Source organism: Mustela erminea, chromosome 17 (genome assembly GCF_009829155.1).
Source record: "Mustela erminea isolate mMusErm1 chromosome 17, mMusErm1.Pri, whole genome shotgun sequence".
Lineage (NCBI taxonomy): Eukaryota > Metazoa > Chordata > Mammalia > Carnivora > Mustelidae > Mustela > Mustela erminea.
Window position 1 is genome coordinate 57,143,864 of NC_045630.1, and position 26,626 is coordinate 57,170,489.

General features: G+C 36.9%; 1 protein-coding gene across 3 annotated transcripts in view; it reads left to right on the forward strand.

Annotated features, from left to right (window-relative positions):
• The window catches only part of SPATA17 (spermatogenesis associated 17), a 182,541-nt gene that overhangs the window by 153,079 nt on the left and 2,836 nt on the right, over nt 1–26,626 (forward strand). The window contains exons 10-11 of one of the 3 annotated variants that reach the window (XM_032317204.1): nt 25,668–25,750; nt 26,322–26,412. In XM_032317204.1, coding sequence (XP_032173095.1) covers nt 25,668–25,748 — 81 coding nt within the window. In that variant the 3' untranslated portion in view covers nt 25,749–25,750; nt 26,322–26,412. Of the gene's footprint in view, nt 1–25,667; nt 25,853–26,321; nt 26,413–26,626 lie in introns of those variants that run through there. The other 2 variants (XM_032317202.1, XM_032317203.1) reach the window with 2 other exon arrangements.

Genomic DNA, 26,626 nt, shown 5'->3' on the forward strand with positions numbered 1-26,626 from the left:
GTGATTTTAATCTCCTGAAATTTGTTGAGAGTTGATTTATGGCCCAGGATCTGGTCATTTTGGCAAATATTCCAAGTACATTAAAAAAATACATTTTCAAAAAAAATACATTTTCTGCAGTTTTGGGGTATAATATTTACCAATCTCTTGAAATTTGTTAATAGCGTTCCAGTCTCCTGCATCTTGTTTTTTTGTTCAAGATCATATTAATATTACTGATTCTTCACCTGAAATATTAATAAGAATCATTTCTTTGATACATAGGATATACATGAAGCCTTTATTTGAAGGAGGGCATGGACAGTACATTTTGTGAGGCCTTAAGTTCATTGTCTCTCTGTATCAGTTTTCCTCTTCTGTACTGGGGGGGTCAGCAAACCCTCTCTTAAAGGGCCAGAGAGTAAATATTTTAGGATTTCTGGGCCACATGGCCTATGTTAACCTACTCACATTGGCCATTATAGCACAAAGCAATACACACTACATACAAGAATGGGCACGAATGTATTCCAGTAAAACTTCATTTAAAAACTAGGCAGTAGGCTGGCTTGGGCCTGTGGGCCATAGTTTACCAATTCTTGTTCTAAATGAACAGAATCTCTGATGTCTGTGCTGCTAGAACCTGGGCACCTGGGTGCCTGAAATGAAAACTTAATTCATCAGCCACCCTTTAGTCCTGTGACTGTGTGCCGTAAAATGGAATGTAAGCAGAACTATGGGTTCAACTCCTAAGAATTATTTTCCTGAATTGTTCCCCACATAAATAAGTCTTATGGTATGAAGGACAGTTAAAAGCAGAACTCTCACTGAAAGAACTGTACAAGCTGGTAAATCAGTCTGTCTCAGTGCCATAGATGCTGGTAGAAGACATAAGCCTCCTAGGTCAGAGACTGTTCCTCAGAGCAGAAGCAGTAGGAGTTGAGTTGTACCAGTTCCCTCCAAATCTCACAAGGGGGTACAGAGAGCCAGGGAGGGTGTGCATGCACAGATGTGCCTTAGGAAGAGAGCCCTGAATCCCTGTATGTAGGAAATCCACTGTTTTTATAGGAAGCAGTAAGCAAGCCTGCTCTGCCCAGAAGAAGACCAGTTGCTTTTGCAGGACTGTGTGATACCTACACCGTGTGTGGTGTTACATTGCTTCTCAGGATTGCTAGTCATATAAACAATACCGAGAAGTGACCCTTATTACAAGTAAAAGAATGATCAAGACTCTGAGATTTTGACACATTCAGCAAGATATGTAGGAACGCAAGAGCCCCACGATGGATAGCCTCCCGTGGTGTTTTTAAAGAAAAATGAATGTCATTCTTCTCATTTCTTCCTTCTGGATGTCTAGAATGGGGGATTTCATAGCTAGAGATTGACATCTTCAATCATTGTAATCCTTGGATCAATGCAGGCCACAAAAGGTAGAGCAATAATATAAAAGAATCCTGGGTCCTTTACCCTGTAGACTATCACACCAACTCTGGACTTTAGTGTAAAAGAGAAATAGACTTTTCTCTTAAATCACCACTAATTTGGGCTTTCTGTCATTTGCAGCTGATTCTAATCCCAATTAATTAATGTAATATCAGACCTTTCTGCTGTTTTCTGTGTAAGTGACAGCTAGAGTATGTATAAAGGACTGGGCTCAAAACCTTTTCCTTTAACTTTATAGATACTGCTTCGTGACTTTCTATCAATCACTGTTATGGAAGAAATATTTCAGCTGACTGATTTTATGTGTATGTGTGTTGGGGGGGTGCTGCTTTTTTGAGTTAGTTTCTTTATTCTAAAATACAACTTTTTCCATCCTTTCAACTTTGAGTAGCCAATTGTCTCTACAGTGAATTTTAATTCTGCTACTGTAATCTTAGTTTATCTACTTATTTCACCGAATATCTCTGACCTTATTTTTATGGGCTCTGTTTTATAGAATCCATATTTTTAGGAGTTGTTTGAAGTTGGCAAATATTCTCTAACACTGACATTTTCTTTGGGTTCCTGGAAATGATGACTTTTAGATGTCTGATTACCTCCATGTCTTTAATATGTGAATTAATTTTTCTTCCATGGGACTGTATACATTTTTTCCTCCTGTCCTTCTCCTAGCTGAAGAGCACTAGGCACATTCACTCTGTTCACCAATATGGAGAGCCTATGGATTTGGTTCTTCTGTCTCTTTAGATCAAGGCCTCTTTCCAGGCTCCAGTTTGAAGGCAACCCAGTTCACTTGCCCTCATTTCATAGTTTTCCAGCACTAATAATTGGTGGAAGAGATGAAAACTTACACTTCTAACCTGGTCCTGCCTCTTACTTGCAACTCTTCCATGCCTAGCACAGGGGCCTTCCACACGGTGGGTCTCTGTAGAACCTGTGTAAAGCCCAGACCCCAGCTTGGTTTCTGTAGTGCAATAATTTTATGTTTTCCAGTTACCCTGAAATCTCTTGGAGAGATAAAATTAAAAAAAAAAAATAATAACCCCCCCCAATCCAACTTTAAAACTTGTAATTAGGTCATAAATAAGGAGATCCAAAACAATATATTTAAACTGAGAATTACATCTGTTATTTGAAAGCTTCAAAAAACTTACGGGTATAACTGACAACCAGATTGTTTGTTGGGGATAATTCTTTGATGACTTTTTCAGTTCCACTCATGAAGACACAGACATTACTAGCCAATCCATAGCCATCCATAGCCAGTTCTTTTATGTGTTATTGATGATAGAGATGGACAAGAGTTTTCTTAGGGCTCTAAATACAAGATTTCTTGGAGAGGAGATTGCTCCTCCAGGCTAATTAACTAAACCCCATGATGGATAAGAACTTCATAGAACATTGTGCGGTTAATATCCGTTAAATCACAGTAACAGTTTTGAAAATTTGGATAGGCTCTAACTTTAGTTGTAGAGCAGAGAAAACCAATTGAAATACTCTACCATTAATTTCCAGGCTTTGGAAACTAATGGGTTTCTAGAAATAGCATTAATGATGACTAACACCTATATCATGATCTATATTAGCTAAGCATCTGTCCACATAAGAAATATACGCAAGTGTTAGACATTAATATCCTAAACTACATTGCTAAAAAATGTTTGCATAAAATAAATCTACAACTCATAATTATTTCAGTCTACCGTATTTATATTATGTTCATGATAGAGTTTTATTGTAGCTTTTCAATATAAAATCTTACACTTTTCCTTTCTTTGCTTAAGTGGAGTAAATATATACATGACAAAATTTTACTGAATAAGGTAAAGAACATCCTGGTTCTTGTTAAAAAGACCCTACGAATTACCTCTGATTTGTCTGGAATGCTTTTAACCTATCAAGCTTAAATTCAGAAGTGTTTTCTACAAATAATTCATATTAATCTTCAGGTTGCTGATGGCTATAAGATATTTTAATACCCCATTAAACTGTTCAGCCTGCTCACCTCAGCCCCAAATCTGAACTCCTTAGAACTTAATGTTGTGTATGCTTGCTACTTGTTTTATACTTGTTTTATTTTTCCTTATATTGAATCTACTTTAGGAGGGAGCAGAACTTCATATTTCTGATTAAAAAAAAGGTCTTATTAAATAGAGGAATCATTTAAGCAAACTATGTAAGTTCTTAATTACTTAACAGTTCAATATTTCTCAAGTTCATAAATATCAACTTCATATACTTTATTAACTGAGAATATAACTTACCTTAGTGGTTTAGTTTCAAAAGTATAATTTTAAAAAGATATCAACTAATTAGAAGTTACTGTATATTGACCACAGAGAGATAGATTTATTTATTTATTTATTTAAAAGCTATTTATAATTTTTTATTAACATATAGTGTATTATTAGCCCCATGGGTACAGGTCTGTGAATCACCAGGTTTACACACATCACAGCACTCACCACAGCACATACTTTCCCCAATGTCCATAACCCAACCACCCTCTCCCTACTACCCTCCCCCCAGCCATCCTCAGTTTGTTTTGTGACATTGAGAGTCTCTTATGGTTTGTCTCCCTCCCGATCCCATCCTGTTTCATTGATTCCTTTCCTACCCCCTAAAACTCCCACATTGCCTCTCAAATTCCTCATATCAGGGAGATCATATGAGAGTTGTCTTTCTCTGATTGACTTATTTCACAAAGCATAATACCCTCTAGTTCCATCCACGTCACGTCAAATGGCAAGATGTCATCTCTTTTGATGGCTGCATAGTATTCCATTGTGTATATATACCACATCGTCTTTATACATTCACCTCTTGATGGACGTCTAGGTTCTTTCCATAGTTCAGCTATTGTGGACATTGCTTCTGTAAACATTCGGGTGCACGTGCCCCTTTAGATTGCTTCATTTGTACATTTAGGGTAAATACCCAGTGATGCAGTTGCTGGGTCATAGAGTAGCTCTATTTTCAACTTTTTGAGGAAACTCCGTGCTTTTTTCCAGAGTGGTTGCACCAGCTTGCATTCCTACCAACAATGTAGGAGGGTTCCCCTTTCTCCGCATCCTCACCAGCATCTGTCATTCCCTGACTCATTAATTTTAGCCATTCTGACTGGTGTGAGGTGGTATCTCATTATGGCTTTGATTTGTATTTCCCTGATGCTGAGTGATGTGGAGCACTTTTTCATGTGTCTGTTGGCCATCTGGATGTCTTTGCAGAAATGTCTGTTCATGTCCTCTGCCCATTTCTTGGTGGGATTATTTGTTCATTGGGTGTTGAGTTTGATAAGTTCTTTATAGATTTTGGATACTAGCCCTTTATCTGATATGTCATTTGCAAATATCTTCTCCCATTCTGTCAGTTGTCTTTTGGTTTTGTTAACTGTTTCTTTGCTGCACAAAAGCTTTTGATCTTGATGAAGTCCCAGTAGTTCATTTTTGCCCTTGCTTCCCTTGCCTTTAGCGATGTTCCAAGGAAGAAGTTGCTGCAGCTGAGGTTGAAGAGGTTGCTGCCTGTGTTCTCCTCAAGGATTTTGATGGATTCCTTTCTCACATTGAGATCCTTCGTTCATTTTGAGTCTCTTTTCATGTGTGTTGTAAGGAAATGGTCCAGTTTCATTTTTCTGCATGTAGATGTCCAATTTTCCCAATACCATCTGTTGAAGAGACTTTTTTCCATTGGACATTCTTTCCTGCTTTGTTGAAGCAGGACCATAGAGTTGACCATAGAGTTCTGGGCTCTCTATTCTGTTCATTGATCTATGTGTTGTCTTTATGCCAGTACCATACTGTCTTGATGACAGCTTTGTAATAGAACTTGAAGTCTGGAATTGTGATGCCACCAACTTTGGCTTTCTTTTTCAATATTCCTCTGGATATTTAAGGTCTTTTCTGGTTCCATGTAAATTTTAGGATTATTTGTTCCATTTCTTTGGAGAAAAAAAAAAAAAAGGATGGTATTTTGATAGGAATTGCATTAAACCTGTATATTGCTTTAGGTAGCATAGACATTTTCACGATATTTGTTCTTCCAATCCAGGAGTATGGAACATTTTTCTATTTCTTTGTGTCTTCCTCAATTTCTTTCATGAGTACTTTATAGTTTTCTGAGTACAGATTCTTTGCCTCTTTGGTTAGGTTTATTCCTAGGTATCTTACGGTTTTGGGTGCAACTGTAAATGGGATTGACTCCTTAATTTCTCTTTCTTCTGAGACATATTTATTTTTTACTTTGTTTCTGTTAAGTTCTTATTTTATTTTATTTTATTTATGTATCTGACGGAGAGAGACACAGTGAGAGAGGGAACACAAGCAGGAGGAGGGGAGAGGGAGAATCAGACTTTTTGCTTAGCAGGGAGCCTGATACAGAGCTCTATCCCAGGACCCTGGGATCACCATTGGAGCCAAAGGCAGAGGCTTAAAGACTAAGCCACCCAGGCACTCTTCTGATAAGTTCTTATTTGTAGAAAAAAAGAGATATAAGTCAATACAATACATACATAGTTGAATTTAACTTTATTCAAAAGAATTTTTCTCCCATATTGTGTGATCATGCCAACCATAGAGTTTTAAGAGGCTGTAATTATTTAAATTGTTCCATTTTTATATCTTCTTAATCTTTAAATAATTTTTGTATTACTTAAAAATAATAATGAAATAATGTACTAATATTGAGATTAAATTTTTATATGTATCAAAGTTCTTGAATTTGACAGTCTTTTATTTATAAAGTTTAAATAAATTCCAATTTATATATAGATGTTCTGCAAAAAATAGTACATTAAAACAGCAAATAAACATTACTTAGTATTTTGAATATCAATGTATTTTACCTCCATATGTTTTTAGTTCACACTCAGTAAAGTTCAAGGGCATCCAAGTATGAAATAGCTTGTGAGGAAATTCACATTGCTTTCTTAATTTGATTTAGTTGGAGAAAAGGACACTAGTTCAGAAAGTAGAACATCGTCTTTAATAATTTTGGTTTAAATATAGACATTAAGTATTGTACATAGACTAGTAAATGTATATATAATTTTCCAAAAGTTTATGAAAGGAGTTGGCATTATAAAATACATTAATTCCCGTTGACTATCTTACCTGCATCATAGTACTATATAGACTTGCTTACGGGAAACATTGTTAAAAATAGTCAGAAAGGGAAATATGGCCTTTAAAAATAGCGTGTGGAAAACCATACATTTAGGTATTTAGGATAAATGTTTATTAAATAAGTAATTTTAAAAGTAGGTCATCAATTACTGAGAAGAATGTAGTTGACAAATAATGATCCAAGTAGAAAGGAAATTTAATTCTAAGAATAGTAAACTTTTTAATGCACTAAAATTATTTACTTTGTTTATATCAAAATAAAACATATACATAGTAAAAGTAAAGCAAATATGTCCAAAGACATAGAGTGTAAAGTGGCATACTTGTGACCCACTCCTTCCCCATCCTTCATGTCCACTCCTACTTTCCAGAAACCACCATTTTCAATTCTTTTACCTTCTACCTAAATAATATGCTGTATCTTAATTTATCAGTTTTAGACTATTGACTTTCAACTATGGAAGATAGGAATTTAGCTTTTTTATTCCATCCTCTCCATGTTTTCTTTAAGTAATTCTAAATTGAGTCAACAAATATTCAGCCTTTCTATATTAGGTTTTTGGTTTTTTTTTTAATTGTAGAAAGACTGTTTCTTATTAAGCCCTGAAGTGTTCTACAATAATATTTCTTTCTTGTATAACTTTCTGTATTTCCTGGAATAATTGCATTTATCCCCATTTGCTTGATTTTCTTCACACTTCTCGTCAAGTTTCCCTGTGCTCTATAACAGGCTTTCAGTATAATTACTATCTTTGAAAATTCCATCCCACATGTAATTGATACTGATTGGATCTAGATTTTTTTTTATTTTTTTATTAACATAGAGAATTTTAAGTTGAAAGTTATCTCTACTCTGTTTTAAGCCTCTGGCATCTGTCATTCTGTTTGGGTGTAATTTACTTGCATTCTTTCCTAATTCTTTTCTACTTGTATTCTGAGATTCTTTCTCCTGGAGTTTCAATAGTAAGAGATCAAATTCTCTACATCCATTCTCAAGTTGGTTTGTTGTTGTTGTTGTGTTGCTTTAAATCCTCTTTCTCTACTTCCATTGCATTGTCCCTTTGTTTTACTTCCTGGGAGCATTTCTTGGTGTTAAATTACAATTTTTCTCTCAGGTTGTTTTTTGTTTGTTTGTTTTGTTTTGTTTTGTTTTTCCTGCTTCTGTATTATTCAGTAAAGCTCTTTCTTCTTTTTAATTTTTTTAAATAGCAGCCTGTACTTGCTTAATGGATGCAACATATATTTTAATGTCTCTTAGAATATTTTAGATTTTAATTATACTTTGTTCCACTTCTTGCATTGTTTCAAATTCATCCTTTTTTTTTCTTTTTTATAACTGTCTCTGTCTTTTAGGTTGGACGTTTTTCGCAAACATCTGTTAATCTTGGGCTGTTCATTATTAAAAATGAGACACTAAAATTCTAGTTGAGGGCGCCTGGGTGGCTCAGTGGGTTAAGCCGCTGCCTTCAGCTCAGGTCATGATCTCAGGGTCCTGGGATCGAGTCCCGCATCGGGCTCTCTGCTCAGCAGGGGGCCTGCTTCCCTCTCTCTCTCTCTCATTCTCTCTCTCTCTCTCTGCCTGCCTCTCTGTCTACTTGTGAGCTCTCTCTGTCAAATAAATAAATAAAATCTTCAAAAAAAAAAATTTTAAATTCTAGTTGAAATAATGCATTATGTGCCTGCGTAAGGCTTATTTGATAGCCTTCACCTCAGAGGTAACTCTGTGGAGGGGCCACTACTCATAGCCATTCTCTTTCCCAACAAAATTCCCTAATCTGCCAAATGTGCTAATGTTCTGGGAGTTGGGAGTGGGGCTGCAAGGTAGTATGGTATTCTCAACATTCAGTGCGAAGACTTCCACTTAATTAGTGCCCTAACCCTTACCCTCTACTATGCCTAATGTCTCCAATTTTTGTTCTTGTTCTATTTCCACTCAGAAAACAGACCCCCTTAGGAGAAGAATAAATGAAACAAGATGGGATTGGGAGGGAGACAAACCATAAGTGACTCTTAATCTCACAAAACAAACTGAGGGTTGCTGGGGTGAGGGGGGTTGGAGAAATGGGTGAGGTTATGGACATTGGGGAGGGTATGTGCTATGGTGAGTGCTGTGAAGTGTGTAAACCTGGCGATTCACAGACCTGTACTTCTGGGGATAAAAATATATGTTTATTAAAAAAAAGAAAGAAAACAGACCCCCTAAACATGGTAAAGAAGAGCAGGGAGGTTCCTGGGGGACACTTGAGAAGGAAGCTTAGAAATGTTCCTTACAGAGACTTTCAGCCAAACCCTCAGCCTCACTTTTGGCTTCTGAAATATCTGAAGATGCCAGTGCCTGAGGGTTTAGAAGGAAGAATACATTGGAATTTCACTGGAATGCGAACACAAAGGTATCTCTGTTCTCTGTTCCTTTTAGAACGGGTTTTTAGAACATTCCTCATCTGTTTCTCAACATGGGGTCGCTGCCATCTCCCAGTTTCATTGAAGATGTAGTTTTACAGATGTTTGTAATTCTCTATTCTTGGGTGCGGATTTCTAATGGGATAAGATAGGGCAAGAAATTTATTGCTCTGCCATCTTAACACTGGAAGTCTTCTAGATGAGTAATTTTGAAGTACAGGTCTATACAAAGTTTTATCGCAAGACTTTGGAAATAATTGTGTTACTTCCCAAAACAGAACACCCAAAACATTTTGTTCATGCCAGTAGATTTTCATTTTAAAGTATATTTGAACGTGATAGATAAAGGAGATGAACACAGAAGGCCTAGATCCTGCCCCCAGGAACCTTATCATCTCATAAGGGATATGAAAATGTGTGGAAATTACTGTGATACCAGCCAAAAAGCAAAGACAGTGAGGGTGAGAAAAGTGTGATTATGGACCATAGGCATGTAGGGAGATCTCACTCACATCTGGAGAGAGAAGGATTTCCAGAAGGGGGTAGCCTTTTTGCATGGAGCTTAATGTTTGGGTAGGATTTCCACCTAGTGAGAGCTTAATAAATATTTCTAAATATAATTAATACTGTTCAACTTTGGTGGTTTTGACACTTTTCTTTCTACTTCTGTTCATGGTAAATACTCTTTTCTTCAGTGTGGTATATCAACTGCAATCAATTTCACTTATTCTTGTCCTAGTTTTCCTGAGAGGAATTAACAAAAGCGTTTTTATAGAGAAAATGTACCATTCAATGACAGTTATTGATATAGCCTATAATTACAAAAAAAAAACCCTTCCTGTGAGAATTCCATTATATTAATGATGCGTGTATATTATTAAGAATTATAAACATTGAGTAATAAAGCTTCAAGTTCACATGTTCCCAGATGTTATTTTGGGGCTTCTAGATTAGCCATTTTTCAAAAACATAAGCAGTAATTAGAAATCTTCCATAATTTCTTTCAGAAACAGCACTTGATTTTAATTCTTTCATTTAAAAAAACTTGTAAGAAAAAACAGTGTCAGAACTATTGACATTTTTATAGCTTGACAAAAATTAAGCATAATTAAAATGAAATATTTGTTGCACAAATTAAACTGCAATTAATATGTTTTCTGCCACTGCTTAAAGGATAAGATTAAAATGGTGTTGTTAGCAGACTCCCTGCTGCGAGACTAATTTCTTGATTTTCATACCACACAGTATCACAGACATTCTCACAGTAAAAGAGTAAACCAACAAGTAAAAAACATCATTTGTTGAAAATGGTATACAGGAGGAGGTAGACTGGCTTTTATGAAGGCAAGACAATATTACTTTTATTTTAAAATCCTATGACTAGTTGACTCCAAGGGTAAGATTTGTAATTTTAAAGCCATTTAAATAAGTAGAAAATTGCCCTTCATTTTGGTTAGCTGTGCCTTTTAAATGAGCTAGTTTATTGGTTCAGGGGTGTTCGCATTTTCAGTTGGTACTTAGAAAATGAACAAGATATGTTATGCAGAGGCCTCCCCTCCAGCTAACCAAGGCGCAATAATAAATCCCTTCACAAAAACTTAGATGTGAACACTTTCAAGGAACATGGAGGAAAAATTCATCTTTACTTCTTTTGTAGGGGGTTCACTTTTTCTCTCTGGAGCAAACAGTTGAAAGAAACAAAACAAAACAAAACCTAACCTTGACTAAATTTAGTTATTGCTATAAAAAAATTTTCTCCAGCTGCCACTTATCCAGATAATGCATCAAGTATTATTTCTATGTGAATATTTTTCTGGCTAATTACTTTTTGACAGGAGACACCATTTGTGGTTGAATGAAAGAAAGAAAGAACCATTATTAATAGTCCTCTTTATTTCTCCAAATCTCTCTCTTGGGCTGTGCTACTTAAGGGCTATAAATGCACCAGTGGGAATTAGAAGTTATGGGCCAGGCCCCACCACTGGTGCACTATTGGACACCTACCTCTTCGTGGGGAGCCAGAAAGGTGTCAGTGCGTGTTGCATGAGGATTGCACAGCCGTGGCAGTGCCTGTTGAGGACATGATGAATGGAGCTCTGTTCACAGACAAGGCCATGCTGCCCCTGCTACACTGGCTACAGAGAAAAGGCAGTGAACGCAATGCATTATGCAAGGGCCTCTACTCCAGCTAACCAACAAATATGAATAGGTTCCATCAAAAAAAGACCTTGCTTGATGCTCATCTGCTTTCGGCACTGCTGATGTCAAGTGCACAAATAAGCTTTAGACATCAGAAAAGTCTTAAGGCAGATAACTCGGTCTTTTTAGGGTAGCTTAGTGGATTTAGGTTACTTGAAATGATACTAATGTTGTAGTGACAAATTGGTGGTTGTGATGTTCTTAGTTTGCATAGTTACATTCTCATCACCTTCAAGTTTGCTCAAATGTCATCTGAAACCAGGCATTCCTGACTGCATGATTTGAAATTGCAGGCCCTTTCTTTAATTCCCTCAGCCCTTCTTCTCCCTACCCTGTTTCGTTTTCCCTCATAGCACTTACTGTTACCTGACTGATTTATTTACTTATTTTCCATCTGCAGTCACTAGAAATTTAAGTTTCATGAAGACAGGAATTTTTGCCCGACTAATTTCATTGCTCTACAGCCTAGGATAGTGCTTGGCCTAAGTTGTCATTTAACTTTTTTTTGAAAGAAAGAAAGAAAAGAGTGAGTGAATAAATGAATGAAACCAGTTCTTTAAAAGGAGCAGAAAGAAGTTAAATAAATAAGATAACTCTTGGTGATGATATGAAAATCTAGGTTTGGTAGAGGGTTTTGAGAATTCTGTTCATTGAAAGCTTCATTTATACTCAGAAATTATACTGAAATGAAAATATCTTCACAAAACTAAAATGTCAGGTTATGATTGTATTATAGTATATAATTATATATAGTAATATAATTATATAAAATATAATTACACAGTTAATGTTCACAAAAAGTTATTTGCAACCCACTCTTGAGGAATACTAAACAGTGCTGTGTATATCCCTTAGTTCGTATTTTTATTTGTGTTCTCATTCATTCATTTGTTCATTCAGCATAGTTTGTGCCCTGGGAGGCACGGCATCTTTAGTGTTCCGGAGAATATAGAAGTCCACACAACAGTCAGGGCGCCGTGATAGAGCTTGACTATGCAGGAGGCACTCGGTAGATCTTGTCTTCGAGGTGGTCATGATCTGTAAGGTCCGCATGAACACTGAGTCAGTGAATCCTGAACCTAATACAGGGTTAGGTTCCTGAGAGCCTGTGGTCAACATTTCTGTCAACTAGCCAATACATAACATTGTTTTATGTGTGTTTCTGTTGAAACTAAGTAAATCTATATTGTTGATTCATTAGCATCTAACTCCCAGCTAACAGCACTGTAAGTCCTGCCTGAGTGCAGGTTAGCTAACAAACATCTTTTCTTCTCAAGGACCATAGTAGCTTTCCTGACACCCAGGAGCTCTAGACAGCAAGGCAGCCCTGCGCTTGGAGGTTCATTTTAAACAGTGAAATTACCAAAAACAGGCACAAAAGATGAAAAAGGTAGTACTAAAATTAGAGTGCAAGGGGCACTTACTTACAGAGTGAGAGCTGGAATGAAAAAGCAGGTCAGCTGGGATGTGTGTCTCAGGGGACTCAACTTTTTTCCACTCTGCTTGTATCTGTGAGTGACTGTGAAAGCACTATGGGTATTGATTTGGGGGCTACAGATGAATTTTAGTAAATTTGTGAATAAGGAATCTGAATAGTAAGGATCAATGGTTAGTGTTCTTATAAAGAAGTCATCATGGTATACATTGCTCTGGGATGTTTCCTGGGAAATCTGGGCATTATCATCTTTGCAAAACAGAGTCCTGTATTTCCATTCAGTCATGATTTCTGAATCCTGACGGGTCAGGCACTCTAATGGTACTGAGTCACAATGAGAAGTCTTTTATTTCCATTCAGTCACGATTTATTGAGTCCTGATGGGTCAGACACTATTGGTGCTGGTGATGTAGTATACAAGACAAATACACCCTCATGTCCATTTACCATAGAGCTCACAGATGAGTATGTTACTCACTTTTTCTCTATTTTCTCCTTTGCTGCTTGTTATCTCTCTCTCTCTCTCTCACATACTCTCTCTCCTTCTCCCTGTCTTCCTGATTTCTCTGTCTCTTTCCTGAACACGTTTAGATGCAGATTACTGAAGATACTGATGGACCTGGGTATAGCATCTCCTGGCTGGAAGATGGAATATTCCAGAGGGTGGAGGGGACTTTAGAAGGACTCTCTTGATGATGGAGAACTGGGCACATAGTTTCCATCTCCTGTTGGCTTCTAGAGTGACAGGGTTGAATGAGAGGATGAAGAGGTGCTATTCCAGAAGGCTCACACTTGGAGCAGATTTGTGGTTTCCCCAAGGCCGTGTCTTTATGATTCGGTCATTCCTTCAGCCAAATAATATTTACCAATCCCCTACCATACACTGTGTTAAACCTGGAGAATACAACTGTGAAAATCATGTGGTCCGTCTTTTAGCAGTTATTTCCCCTCTTGAGAATTGTCTTCAAGTACCAAATTACCTAGAGGCATTCAGTTTTTTCCTACTAAGAAGCATGCAGTATTTAAGAATGTCACAATCCTGGTTTCAGTTCTTACTCCCCATTCTAAGTGGTTTTATTTTCTTTTTTATTTTAAGATTTATGTATTTATTTGAGAGAGAGCACGAGGTCATGGGGGTGGGGCACAGAGGCGGTTCGCAGAAGGAGAGGGGGAGAGAATCGCAAGCACACTCCATGCAGCGCACAGAGCTGACACGGGGCTCGATTTCACAACCTGAAGTCATGACCTCAGCTGAAACCAAGACTCTGACACTCAACTAAATGTGCCACTAGGCACCTCTGTAAGTGGTTTTCTGTAAGCCATTCCAATACTCTCTCTGAATACTTTTGCAGCCCATTTTCCAGTGCACTAACCATATGCAAGCCCGAACTTTCCTTTAGTGCCAGCTTCATACAGCATTCCCTCTATTTAAAATGGGCTGTCTTTCTATATGAAAATAATGTTCCTGGAATCTCTTACCCTGGTATCATTAGCTTTGTTACCAAACCAACTAAAAAGCTACGCAGATCATTCTGAATACCAACATTATATCAAGTTGGATGTTCCATTTCAGAGACTTTTATTTAGATGACATTTTTACTGTTTTTAGTTGAAATTAAGTGGATAAGGCCACATTTTATATGTACAAATATATTTCTTTATCTTGATCTATTCCTTCTGATAAGATCTTTACATCCTATATCTCTCTTATTGTGGCCGTAATACACAGATACCATAATGGAATGAACTGGTCATACAAGAAACTCCGTTACGTACCTTTCACTTTACATATCTGGCCTGCCATTTCCCACCTGTGCATTTATAACCAAGGCTACAATGATGGAGGAGGAGCATGAACTAAATAAAAGAAAACAGATAAAACTATTAAAACTGTAGCTAAGAAGAAAGATATATCCACCGAGAAGAAAGGTACATAAAAATAGAAAAAGATTCAGCAGAAACTCAAATATATAATACTAGATTTTGGATGTACCCAATTGAAATGAAAAGTAGGAATGTGTATACCAAAGTCAGATATAAATAACCTTTGAATAAACAGCTGTTAAAGGTTATTCATTCACAACTATTCCCTCCACCCACCCCACTCTTTAGGGTATCTGAGAATTTCTTAGTTTTGAAAATAGCTAACACTTATCAAGTCCTTGCTATATGCCGGACACTGTTTTAAATGCTTTATACGTATGGACTCAATCATTTTAACAACTGAGTAAAGTGTTACTATTTTCATGTTATTTCATCTTATCTCTTTCAAATGAGGAGATAAGAATTGCAGGGGTTAAATTAGGTGTCCAGGATCACAGAACTCTTAAGAATGAAGCTGGATTTCAAACTCAGGCAGCTTGGTTCCAAAGCGATACTACCTCAGGGAAGAAATCGTAAGTTTTCAAACCACAGTTGCAAATACCGCCCATGGTATGCTAATCTTAATGTAATATACACATGAACTTGGTTTTCTTTCCACGTTCAGATTGACAATGCATCATGAACTTGGGGTCAGCTAGAAATGGTTTCTTTGAGAACAAATGGTTTAATTGAAAGAATAACATGATAAATTCTAACACTGTGAGATTGAGAAGAACACAAATAATAGAGAACACTTTCAGATGTTTTCCTGAAACTGCAGAGTGAACAGGGAGAAGACACTAACTCCTACAACTTTTTTTTTTTTAAGATTTTATTTATTAATTAGACAGAGATCACAAGTAGGCAGAGAGGCAGGCAGAGAGAGAGGAGGGAAGCAGGCTCCCTGCTGAGCAGAGAGCCTGATGTGGGGCTCAGTCCCAGGACCCTGGGATCATGACCTGAGCCGAAGGCAGAGGCTTTAACCCACTGAGCCACCCAGGTGCCCCACTCCTACAACTTTTAACCATACTCTTTTGTCAAAACTAGAAATGCTCTTGTCATCATAGCATCTTCCACATGTAATGAGAGCAAAGTTTGATTGTACGGGAATAATGCCAGGCTATCTTTTAAGCCTGCCTACAAACTCTCATTTGAAGACTATGGAAAATTCCACGTGCAAACTAGACTTAATTGCGGTCTCATTCAGGAAGTATTTTCAGTTAATATGAATTAAGTATTCAGCTAAAAGTTCTTTGCACGCCCCCTTTTTTTAAGTTCTAAGAAAAACCTTTGCAATGCTTTAGAGCTATTTTTTGAATATTTAAAAAAATATTTTAAGTTGAACAGTATATGTATAACCTTTGATTTCTGTCTTGTCCTTCCAATCTCGGAGATTTTGTGCGTTGTAATGTTATCAGGACTGTCCTGCTTACCAACACTGAAGCGGGTTGTTTAAGTACTCAGTTGTGAGTATCTGGTGAAAACCTTAAATAACTAGATAAACAGCCCAGCTGCCAACCTAAAGTAATCTTACACTTAGGGGGTGAGTGGCCCAGGAAATTTGCTCTTTGTCATTTTGACTTGGGTTTGAAAATGGACCTGGGCTGCATTCCAGCTCAAAGAGCCGTTCACTTCCAAAGACTCCTAAATTGTCCCAAGGAGCTCATTTTAGCAGTGGATTATTTGTGTTTGGCTGGGCATCCTAATAGCAAAAGCTGTCTGCTTTGGCAAGCAAAGGCTATGGCAGGATTTAGAATTACTGTCCCCAGTGTTTTTCTTGATGAGGTTATTTTTCAGAAAAGCACTCCCCCCCTTTTAAAAAGTGACACTGCATGAGTATTGTGCAGGTGGTTTTCTCGAGCTCGAAAGTTTCCCATGACAGGGTGGCCTGTTTCATGTATCAGAGGCAAATTTTAAACAAATGAGAACAGCACCAGATTTTCTCCCAAACCAAAGCTTTCTTAATGGCATATTCATCTTTTGCTATACCATAGGTAACGGTTACTGGTTAGCTAGGGCCAAGTAAGAATTTGGGGTTTTAAATTTTAAAAAAAAGTGATAAAGAATTTGTGAAAATTTTTTCTGTTACAGAATAGAGAGTGTAGGTACTTGAAAATTCAATGCCTGTTTATCTACACAACTATAAATGCCTGTTGTCTGACTCTCCCACTAGCCTGTGAGGTCTCCTGGGAAGACACGACTAAGTTTCAGTTACAATTAGTCGGAAGCTGACTAGCATGGTACTTACACACTGTAGATGTTCAGATGTTAGTGGAAGGCCCAGGTGAGACCATAACACAGGGTTAAGTCATGCTTTACTCATTGTATTAGAGGAGTCCACAATTACATACACAAGAAGAGCCACAGGACTGAAGGCAGAACATGTTAGAATTTCTACTTACATTAAGTTTTACCTCATTTGTATACCTGTTTAACATGACATTTTGCTATCACAGTATTATACCTGCAAAATTTAAAACAAATAATCACCCTATGACCCAGCAATTGCACTACTGGGTATTTACCCTAAAGATACAAACGTAGTGATCTGAAGGGGCACGTGCGCCTGAATGTTTATAGCAGCAATGTCTACAATAGCCAAACTATGGAAAGAACCTAGATGTCCATCAACAGGTGAATGGATAAAGAAGATGTGGTATATATACACAATGGAATACTATGCAGCCATCAAAAGAAATGAAATCTTGCCATTTGCGAATACGTGGATGGAACTAGAGGGTATCATGCTTAGTGAAATAAGTCAATTGGAGAAAGACAACTATCATATGATCTCCCTGATATGAAGAAGTAGAGATGCAACATGGGGGGCAAAGGGGGTAGGAGAATAAATGAAACAAGATGGGATTGGGAGGGAGACAAACCATAAGTGACTCTTAATCTCACAAAACAAACTGAGGGTTGCTGTGGCAAGGGGGATAGGGAGAGGAGGGTGGGGTTATGGACATTGGGGAGGGTATGTGCTATGGTGAGTGCTGTGAAGTGTGTAAACCTGGTGATTCACAGACCTGTACCCCTGGGGATAAAAAGAGATTATATGTTTATTAAAAATAAATAAATAAAAACTGAAAAAACAAACAATCAGACATATATTCAGAGTGCTTGTTCAAGATTTTTTTTTAAAGATTTTATTTCATTTATTTGACAGAGAGAGATCACAAGCAGGCAGAGAGGCAGGCAGAGAGAGAGGAGAAAGTAGGCTCCCTGCTGAGCAGAGAGCCCGATGCGGGCCTCGATCCCAGGATCCTGAGATCATGACCTGAGCCGAAGGCAGTGGCTTAACCCACTGAGCCACCCAGGTGCCCTCAAGATATTTTTACTGATGGGGATTATGATCAAAGTCTTCTGAGTCCTGCTTCACTTCGTTACTGCTCCATAATTAGTTTCTCATGGGAGTTTATGGAATTTATTTAATTTGAAATAAAGAAATAAAGAACGTAATAGGTAGATTATGAATAGACTTTAGCCATTGAAGGAAAGGGGGAGGAAAAAATTAGTGCTAAGTGCCAGATATTTTATCCTGGTTAATCCTTACAACAACCCTGCGAGACAGGTATCTCCATTTTATAGATGATGAAGCAGAAGGAATCAGGAGGTGCTTCCTCTGCTCTTATTTTCTGGAATAATTTAAACAGAATTGGTATCATTTCTTCCTTATTTGGTAGAAAATATCAGTGAAATCATCTAGGCCTATTTGGGAAGATTATCAATTATTGGTTCAGTTTTTTAAAATAGATATAGGCCTGTGCAGGTTATCTGTTTCTCCTTGTGTGAATTTTACTAGATTGTATCTTTTAAGGAATTGGTCTATTTCATCTAAGTTATCAAGTTTTGATCATAGAGTTCATAATATTCCTTTATCATCCTTTTTATATCCATGGAATCAGTCCTGATGGTCCATTTTTCATCTCTGATATTAGTAATCTGTGTCTTCTCTCTTTTTTCTTAGCCTGGCAAGGTGTTTATCAATATTACTCTTTTCAAAGAACTGGCTTTTGGTTTTGTTGATTTTCTTTATTGAATTCGTATATTCAGTTTCACTGATTTCTGCTCTGATTTTATTTCCTTCTGCTTACTATAGATTTAACTTATTCTTTCTCTAGTTCCTAAAGTGAGAATTTAAATTAGTGATGTCTGCTGTGTTCAGTCAGTGCTATAAATTTCCCCCTAGGTACTCCTTTTGTTGCATCCCACAACTTTTGGTAAGTTGTACTTTAATTTTCATTTAGTTCGAAATATTTTTTTAAATTTCTCTTGTTGCTTCTTCTTTGACCCAAATGTATCTAGAGGTATTTTGTTCAACCTCCAAATATTTGGGGATTTTTCAGCTATCTTTCTGTTGCTGATTTCTAGTTTCATTCCATTGTGATCTAAGAGTCTACTTTGTATGATGTATATTCTTTTGAATTTGTTGAGGTGTATGTTATGGCCCCAAATGTGGTCTATCATGATGAATGTTCCATGTGACCTGGAGAAGAACATGTCAGCTATTGTTGTCTATAAATGTCAGTTAGAGTTGATTGATAGCTGTTCTTTTCGATTGTGTACCTACTGATTTCCTACCCCTGGATCTGTCAGTTACTTAGAAAGGGGTGTTGAGATCTCTAACTACTACAGTGACTATTTCTGTTGCAGTTCTGTTTTGCTTCATGTATTCTGATGCTCTGTAGTCACACACATACACATTAAGGAATGTTATGTCTTCTTTGAGAATTGACCCCTTTATTTTGAAATACCCGTCTTTATCACTGACAATTTCCTTATTCTGAAGTCTATTTTGTCTGAAATTAATATAGTTACTCCAGCGTTCTTTTGGCTAATGTTAACATGGTATATCTTCTCCATCCCTTTACTTTTAAACTGTTTGTGTCTTTTTCATTTAAAGCAGGTTTCATGGAACCAGCATATAATTGGATCTTATTTTTTTCCACAGTCTCTTTGCCTCTTTATTCATATATTTAGACTATTCCCATTTAAAGTGATTGTTAATATAGTCAGATTAATGTCTACTCTATTAGCTGTTTTCCATCAGTTACCTTGTTTGGTCTTTTGTTTCTGTTTTGTTTTTGCTTTCCACTCTTCCAGGCTTATCTAGTTTTATTCAGCATTTTACATGATTCCATTTTCTCTACTCCCTTGGCATATCAGTTATACTTATTGAAAAAAATTTTCTATGTGTTTGCTCTAGACTTTGGAGTACACAAATAATACTCATCAAAGTTTACTTTCAAATAACTCTGTACTGCTTCATACGTAGTTCATCTACCTTATAACAGATTATTCCAAACCCCACCCCATTCCTTATAGTATTGTAGTCATTCATTTACCTCATGCATAAACTATAGTCCCTGAATATGTTATATTTTCTATATTGTACATATTATATATAATGTATGTATATTATTATTATTTTGAACAAAATGGCTATCTGAAAGGTAATTAAGAAAAAAATGAAAATAAAAGGCTTTATTTTACCTTCATTTATTTCTTCTATAATATTCCTCACATCTTTTTATTTTTTCAGTGTTCCAGGATTCATTGTTTATGCACCACACCCAGTGTTCCACACAATACACGTCCTCCTTAATACCCACACCAGGCTCACCCAACTCCCCACCCCTTTTCTCCTCTAAAATCCTCAGTTTGCTTCTCAGAGTCCACAGTCTCTCATGCTTCGTCTCCCCCTCCACTGTGCCCCAATTCACTTTTCCTTTCCTTCTCCCAATGTCCTCCATGTTATTCCTTATGCTCCACAAATAAGTGAAACCATATGATAGTTGACTCTCTCTGCTTGACTTGGTTCACTCAGCATAATCTCCTCCAGTCCCATCCATTTTGGTACAAAAGTTGGGTATTTATCCTTTCTGGTGGCTGCATAATATTCCATGGTATATGTGGACCACATCTTCTTTATCCATTTGTCTATTGAAGGGCATCTGGCCCTTTCCACAGTCTGGCAACTGTGGCCATTGCTGCTATGAACACTGGGGTACAGATGGTCCTTCTTTTCACTACATCTGTATCTTTGGGGTAAATACCCAGTAATGTAATGCTTCTCACTTCTAACCTCTTTCATTTTCCTTCTCTCTGATAATTTCAAAGTTTTCTTTCTTTAGAAAAGAAATTGTATTTCTTACACAGGAGGGTGACCCGTGACAAATCTCTTCATTTGTTTTTGAAATATTTGTTTGTCTGCAAGTCTTTGTTTCTCCTTTGCTTTTGAAGGATAATTTTTCGGAAACAGAATTGTAGGTTGGTGATTATTTTCTTTTAACACTTTCTTACTCCACTCTTGCTTGCGTGGTTTCTGCAGAGAAGTCCAATGTAATAATGTAATTCTTATCCTTGTTCCTCTATCTGGAAGGTGGTTTCTCACTCCATCCCGCCTTTGGCTTTTTTTGAGAATATATGAATGCGTAGGTGTAAATTTTTGATGTTCTCTGAGCTTTCTGAATCTGGTTTCATATCTGTCATTAATTTAGGAAAAAATTTAACCATTATTACTTCAAACATTTCTTCTTCTTTTCTTTATGTCTTCTCCTTCTGATATTCCCAGTATGCATAAGTTATACCTAATGTGATTGTCTAACAGTTCTTGCATATCTGTTCCATATCTTGCATCTGCTAGTTCATCTTTTTCATTCTCTTTTCCTTTTGCATTTCAGTTTTAGAAATTTCTCTGATTCTTTCCTCAGCCATGTCCAGCTCCTACTGAATCTATCAAAGCCATTTTTTATTTCTATTATAGCATTTTTGATTTTTAGTGTTTCCTTGGGTTCTTTTTTAGCTTTTGTGTCTCTGCTTGCTTTACCCTTGTGTTCCTGTGTATTATCCATCTTTTTACATTAGCACCTTTAGCATATCAGCCGTAGTTAAATCCCCGTCTGACAATTCCAACATTTCTGCGTATCTGAGTCTGTTTCTGATATTTGGTTTGTCTCTTCAGATTTTAGTTTTTGGGGGTTTGTTGTTTGCCTTTTAGCATGAGTTTTAATTTTTTGTTGGACTCTAGACATGATATATCAAGTGGAAAGAACTAAGGAACATAGGACTTCAGTGTGAATGTTTATGTTTTCTGCCAAGGAATTAGGCTGTTCACTGTTGACTATAGCTGTTGTGTCAAAGCTAAAATTTTCTTCAGTGTCCTTTTCCTTCTCTCCCTGCTTTTTTGTTTTGTTTTGTTTTGTTTTGTTGAGTGTAAATAGAGACTCTTAAATGGGGTCTCAGACTTTTAGTTATTTTGGCTCTGATCCCTGTGTTATTACACAGCAGCCTAATGATGAATTGGTAAGTTGTGAGAAGGGGAAATTCCATAGTCCTATGATTAAGTCTCAGTCTTAGTAAGTCTTATTTCTCTTTCTTTGTATCAGTCAGGCTTTGATGATCCCTCAGGCTGGTAAAATATTTGCACTCCAGACAGGCTTTATTAAGGAGAACAGAGAGCTCAAATGGCTACTTTTGCCCTCCCTCTGCTGGAAGCAAGAGTGAGGTTCACAGTGTGAACCCGGTAGGCCTCCTAGTAGTAAAACTCAGGACAGCATGGGAACCCCAGTATGATGGGGTGCCTCAGAGTTCTTAACTCTCAAATGGCCCACCCTGAGCCACCAGAAATTTGTCAGTTATGGTTGAAGGTATTCCTGTGATACTTTCTTTGGTGCACTTCTCTTTCTGAACTTCTGCTCCCAGTAGCTTGTGAACCTTGGTACCTGCCTGTCTCTCCTCCTTTCAAGGCAGAAGTTTGCCCTGTGACCTCAGTTTTCTGAAGGATCTAAGAAGAGTTGGTTTGAAATCTGTTCAGCTTTTCCTGTTGTGATGATGGGAGTAATGACTTCCAAACTCTTTTACATATTGGACCAGAAACTAGAGTCCACATGAGTAAACAAATTCAGGTAGATTCAATACCTCAGCCAAGCTGAAAACACTAGTAAGTGGTAGTCCAGGGATTCCCACTTGGTTCTTGGTAGGCTAGAGCTTGGCATGGGGCCCAGTACATGTTTGACAAATGAATCAATAGCTCCAAAGCCAGGCCAGAGCCCTTTCTACTATATAATACCACCATTGTCAAAAGTCAGTGATTAGGTGATGTCTAGGGTATCAGAGAATAAAGAGAATAACCAAATGAAAACTTCATCAATAAAAAAAAAAGAACATTCTTAATGGTATTAGAGAAGGAAACAAAAAATTACTTACATAATAAGGGAAAGAATTACTATAAAGTAAGCCTAATCAGCACCAGAATACTTTGGTCAGTGTGGACAACTAACTGAAATGTAAGAGGTAAATAAACCTTGGACTACACTATTTCATTTCTATCAGTTTGGTAAGCTGCTTCTAGAAGGGTGTTCAGAATATGAAAGTGGTTTACAAGACAGATGCAAGGTTGATTTGGAAAGTGAGGCCTTTGGAGGAAGAGCCCTCTGTTTCTGGAGAAGCAGCAGCTGAGGGTCCGTTGAATAGGCCTCTAAGCACACGAAGAGCAGGCCCACCTCCGCCATTTGCAGAGCCCAAGGTCAGAGCAATGGAAGCCACGTAGTATATGATTGAAAAGTTACAAATCAAGTTAACTGTTAAATAAATATGTTCTGTCATTCTGTCATAATTAAAATACTTTTATGGGGTGCCTGGGTGGCTCAGTGGGTTAAAGCCTCTGCCTTTGGCTCCAGTCATGATCCCAGGGTCCTGGGTTTGATTCCCACATCGGACTCTCTGCTCAGCAGGGAGCCTGCTTCCTCCTCTCTCTCTCTCTCTCTGTCTGCCTCTCTGCCTACTTGTGATCTTAATCTCTGTCAAATAGATAAAATTTTTTAAAAAATTAAAAATTAAAAAATACTTTTATAACAACATCAAGTACTACATATGAAATTAAGAATGAAAGTTGGCAAAAAATCAAAGATAACAGAATTTACTAATTGTTTCCATGACTTGGTTATCTGTTGGTTGGGTGAGTAATAAAATAAAGACATGCAAGTTATGCATAATTATGTATTCCATATAATTTATTTTCTTGTATTTCAGCAGAATCATTATTTTTTTTAAGTTTTATTATTTTTAGAATCAAGATCTTAATTATTATATTATCAATAATGATATAAACCGGATTTTAAAAGAAAATTTAAATCTATTTAAAGCATGTACAGTTTGAATATATTTTTAGCAATTGTCAATTAAAGTAAACGTAAAAAACAAAAATTTAAACTTATATATCTAAAAAATGAGTTACTTTATGTATTCAGAATCATCTGTTATGTCAAAATGAGGAATAAATATAATTAATAAATATCAAAAGTTTAAACTAAGATCATTTAGATAAATTTAATATTTTCATTTATTTTTTTGAAATTTAAAGTATTACATATATTTATAAAACTGAAACTATTCACAGTCCTAGGTTTCTGAGTTCATCAAGTGCCTACATAAAAAAATCCTACCATGCTTCACACATATACCTAAATTTCATACATTCAAATTTAAGAGTAGTTTGAACTATTTACTGTTGCAAAATATTCCTGCTGTGTCAAGGGCAACTCTCGCAAATACGGTATCAATTCCTGAGTACTTCTGGAATCACAGTTTGGAATAAAAGAAAGCAAGAGTATGGCTTTTTGGTGCCCCAGAAAAGTAATGCTCGATTATATGAAGTTCTACTGCATTTATGCTATCCAAGAGGAAGAATTTTATTCAAATTGATTGGTTTTTTTTTTTATCTAAGCATCTTTGTCACTTAAATTCATTTCATCCTTGAAAGCAGTGTCTGTTACAGCATAACTGTCCTTCATGTCACTTGGGCTTAGTCACTTTCATTTCACTAACACAGAGCAACAGATGTGAGCTGCTCCCTGGGGCCTGAATAGCATTAGTCATAAAAACAGATACTTAGGGTTCAGAGCTCGGCTGCGCCAGGGTAGAGAGCCAGGTCCCTGGCGGCAGACACACTCGCGTGTTCTTTGGTACCTTTATGTTTTGTGTGTTTGTAATGTACGACCCTCTCTGAAAGAGGTGGGCTCAGGGTGGAGGTCCTTCTTCCAGGGTTTTCTTAAAGGGAAAAAAGGCAAAAACTGTCCCAAATCGTCTCCATTGAGAAAAGACTTCCGTAGGAGGAGACACATACAGTTTTATCTGGTCTGACTGTTATTTGCAATATTCACTGTTGATTTAGTACTTTACTTCTTTAATTTATTTGCCTTCTTCACATGCATGAAGGGCATTTTTATCCTCAATCAGATGCTGCTTCTCTGGTTACTGAGTAAAAGAATGATTTCCCCTCTAAACGCCTGTAACATTCCTTTGAATCAGTGCTGTGGTACTTGGCACAGTATATCACCTTTCCTGTTGGATTCATTCGGTCAACAAATGTTTATTTATTTATTTTTTAAAGATTTTAATTGTTTATTTGACAAAGACACAGCAAGAGAGGGAACACAAGTAGGGGGAGTGGGAGAGGGAGAGGCAGCCTTCCCACTGAGCAGGGAGCCCGATGTGGGTCTCTGTCCCAGGTCTCTGGGATCATGATCTGAGCTGAAGGCTGAAGCTCCTATGAAGCTTATGCTGTCATGTGAGACACATGATAAATAAATATGTAACATCGAGGAAGGGTAATTAAGAAAATAGAGGCCAGTTGAGGTGATAGAAAGTTTCAGGAGTGCTGTTTTATATATACAGATAGTCTGGGAGGGCCCCTTTGAACAGAAATGCAATAAAAGGAGGGAATGAGCCATGGAAATAAGTGGAGAAGAGGCTGTCTGGATGGAGGCATCTGTAAGTATAAAGACAGAGAGGAAATGTGTCCAAATAAACAGAAGTGTTGCTAAAGAAGACTGATTGAGGGGAAATGTAGAGGAAGGTAAGCCACATCAGAAAGGACCCCAAAGCACAGCTATGTGGGGGCCTTATAGGTCAAGATAAAAAGTACAGATGTGTGAGTTTCTTGAAGACAGGTAAGTGCATCTAGCCTTTGCATCGCTCAGAGATTTTTAATAGTGCTACCCATAGCTAGGACAAGCTATGTGTCTGAGGAAGCTTCAGTCCTTCTGGCTTTCAGCTGATAAAAATTAACTGACAATTTTGTCTTATTTGAAGATATGGTGGGAAACTTGAAGTGTAGTTAAGTATCTGTCTAGAAATTTAATATGATATAAATTATAATGAAATAATAATAGAAAGACAAAGTCAATAAGATCTCTGTGGTAATCTTTGATCTTTTTTCTTCCCAGGATTTCCAAACTGTATTACCATCATTTGATCTCTTCTCAAAGTATGGAAAATTATATTCAAAAGCTGGGCAAATTATCTAAAGGTACGCATTTTTGATAAGAAGGACTTCAAAAAGTATGTTAAAAAATTTAAAAAAATCAAGATTGACTTTAATTCTCAAGCATTTTTAAAACCATGATATAATGTTTATATATCATATGACTCCATTTTTCACTCTAATTTAATGGTTTTTAACATTCAAAAATGACAGATTTTATTTTTCGAAGCTTTTCTCCAAAGAAAACTCAAAATATATTAATAAAATTGACAAAAATCTGAAGTAGCCTTTTTCTTTAAGTTAATTAATACAATAAAATTGTTTTACACAACTCAGTGAAAAAATATTGGTAGTGTCCAAAAGCTAAAATAGTTTAAAATACTATTTCAGTATGTGTGTTATTTAAAGTATGAGTTGTCTTTAGGGGATTCCAAATACAGAGTGTCTAGGATCTCTGATTATCAGAGTTAATAGTAGAGAGAAGAACAGAGATACCCACATACACAAAAGATCACAGAAGGAGCTCTCAGTGAAAACTGTGTAATTGTTGAGGAGTCGTGGAATAGGAAGTGATTAGAATCAAAGTAAGACTAATTAGGTGCTCTGGCACTTTCAGCCTAATGTAAAGGAGGTGTTAGATGAAGACAGCCAAGATCGCCGTAGCTGAAGGAAAAGAGGCAGGAATGCGAAATCCCACTGGAAGGAATTCCCAGGTGCCGAGGGGAAAGCACTGCCAGGAGAGCATTGGAAGGCGCACAGAGTAGATTCAAGCAGCTTATGTTTGTTCTGTAGATTTAGTGTTGTATCACTTCTCCCCCACTTTCAACTTTGGAGGCTTCAATTCAAAAATTAGTGTGTTTAATGTAGATAGTATCTACCTCTTAACTACTCCAAAGGTATATAGGAAGGGAAATATGAAAT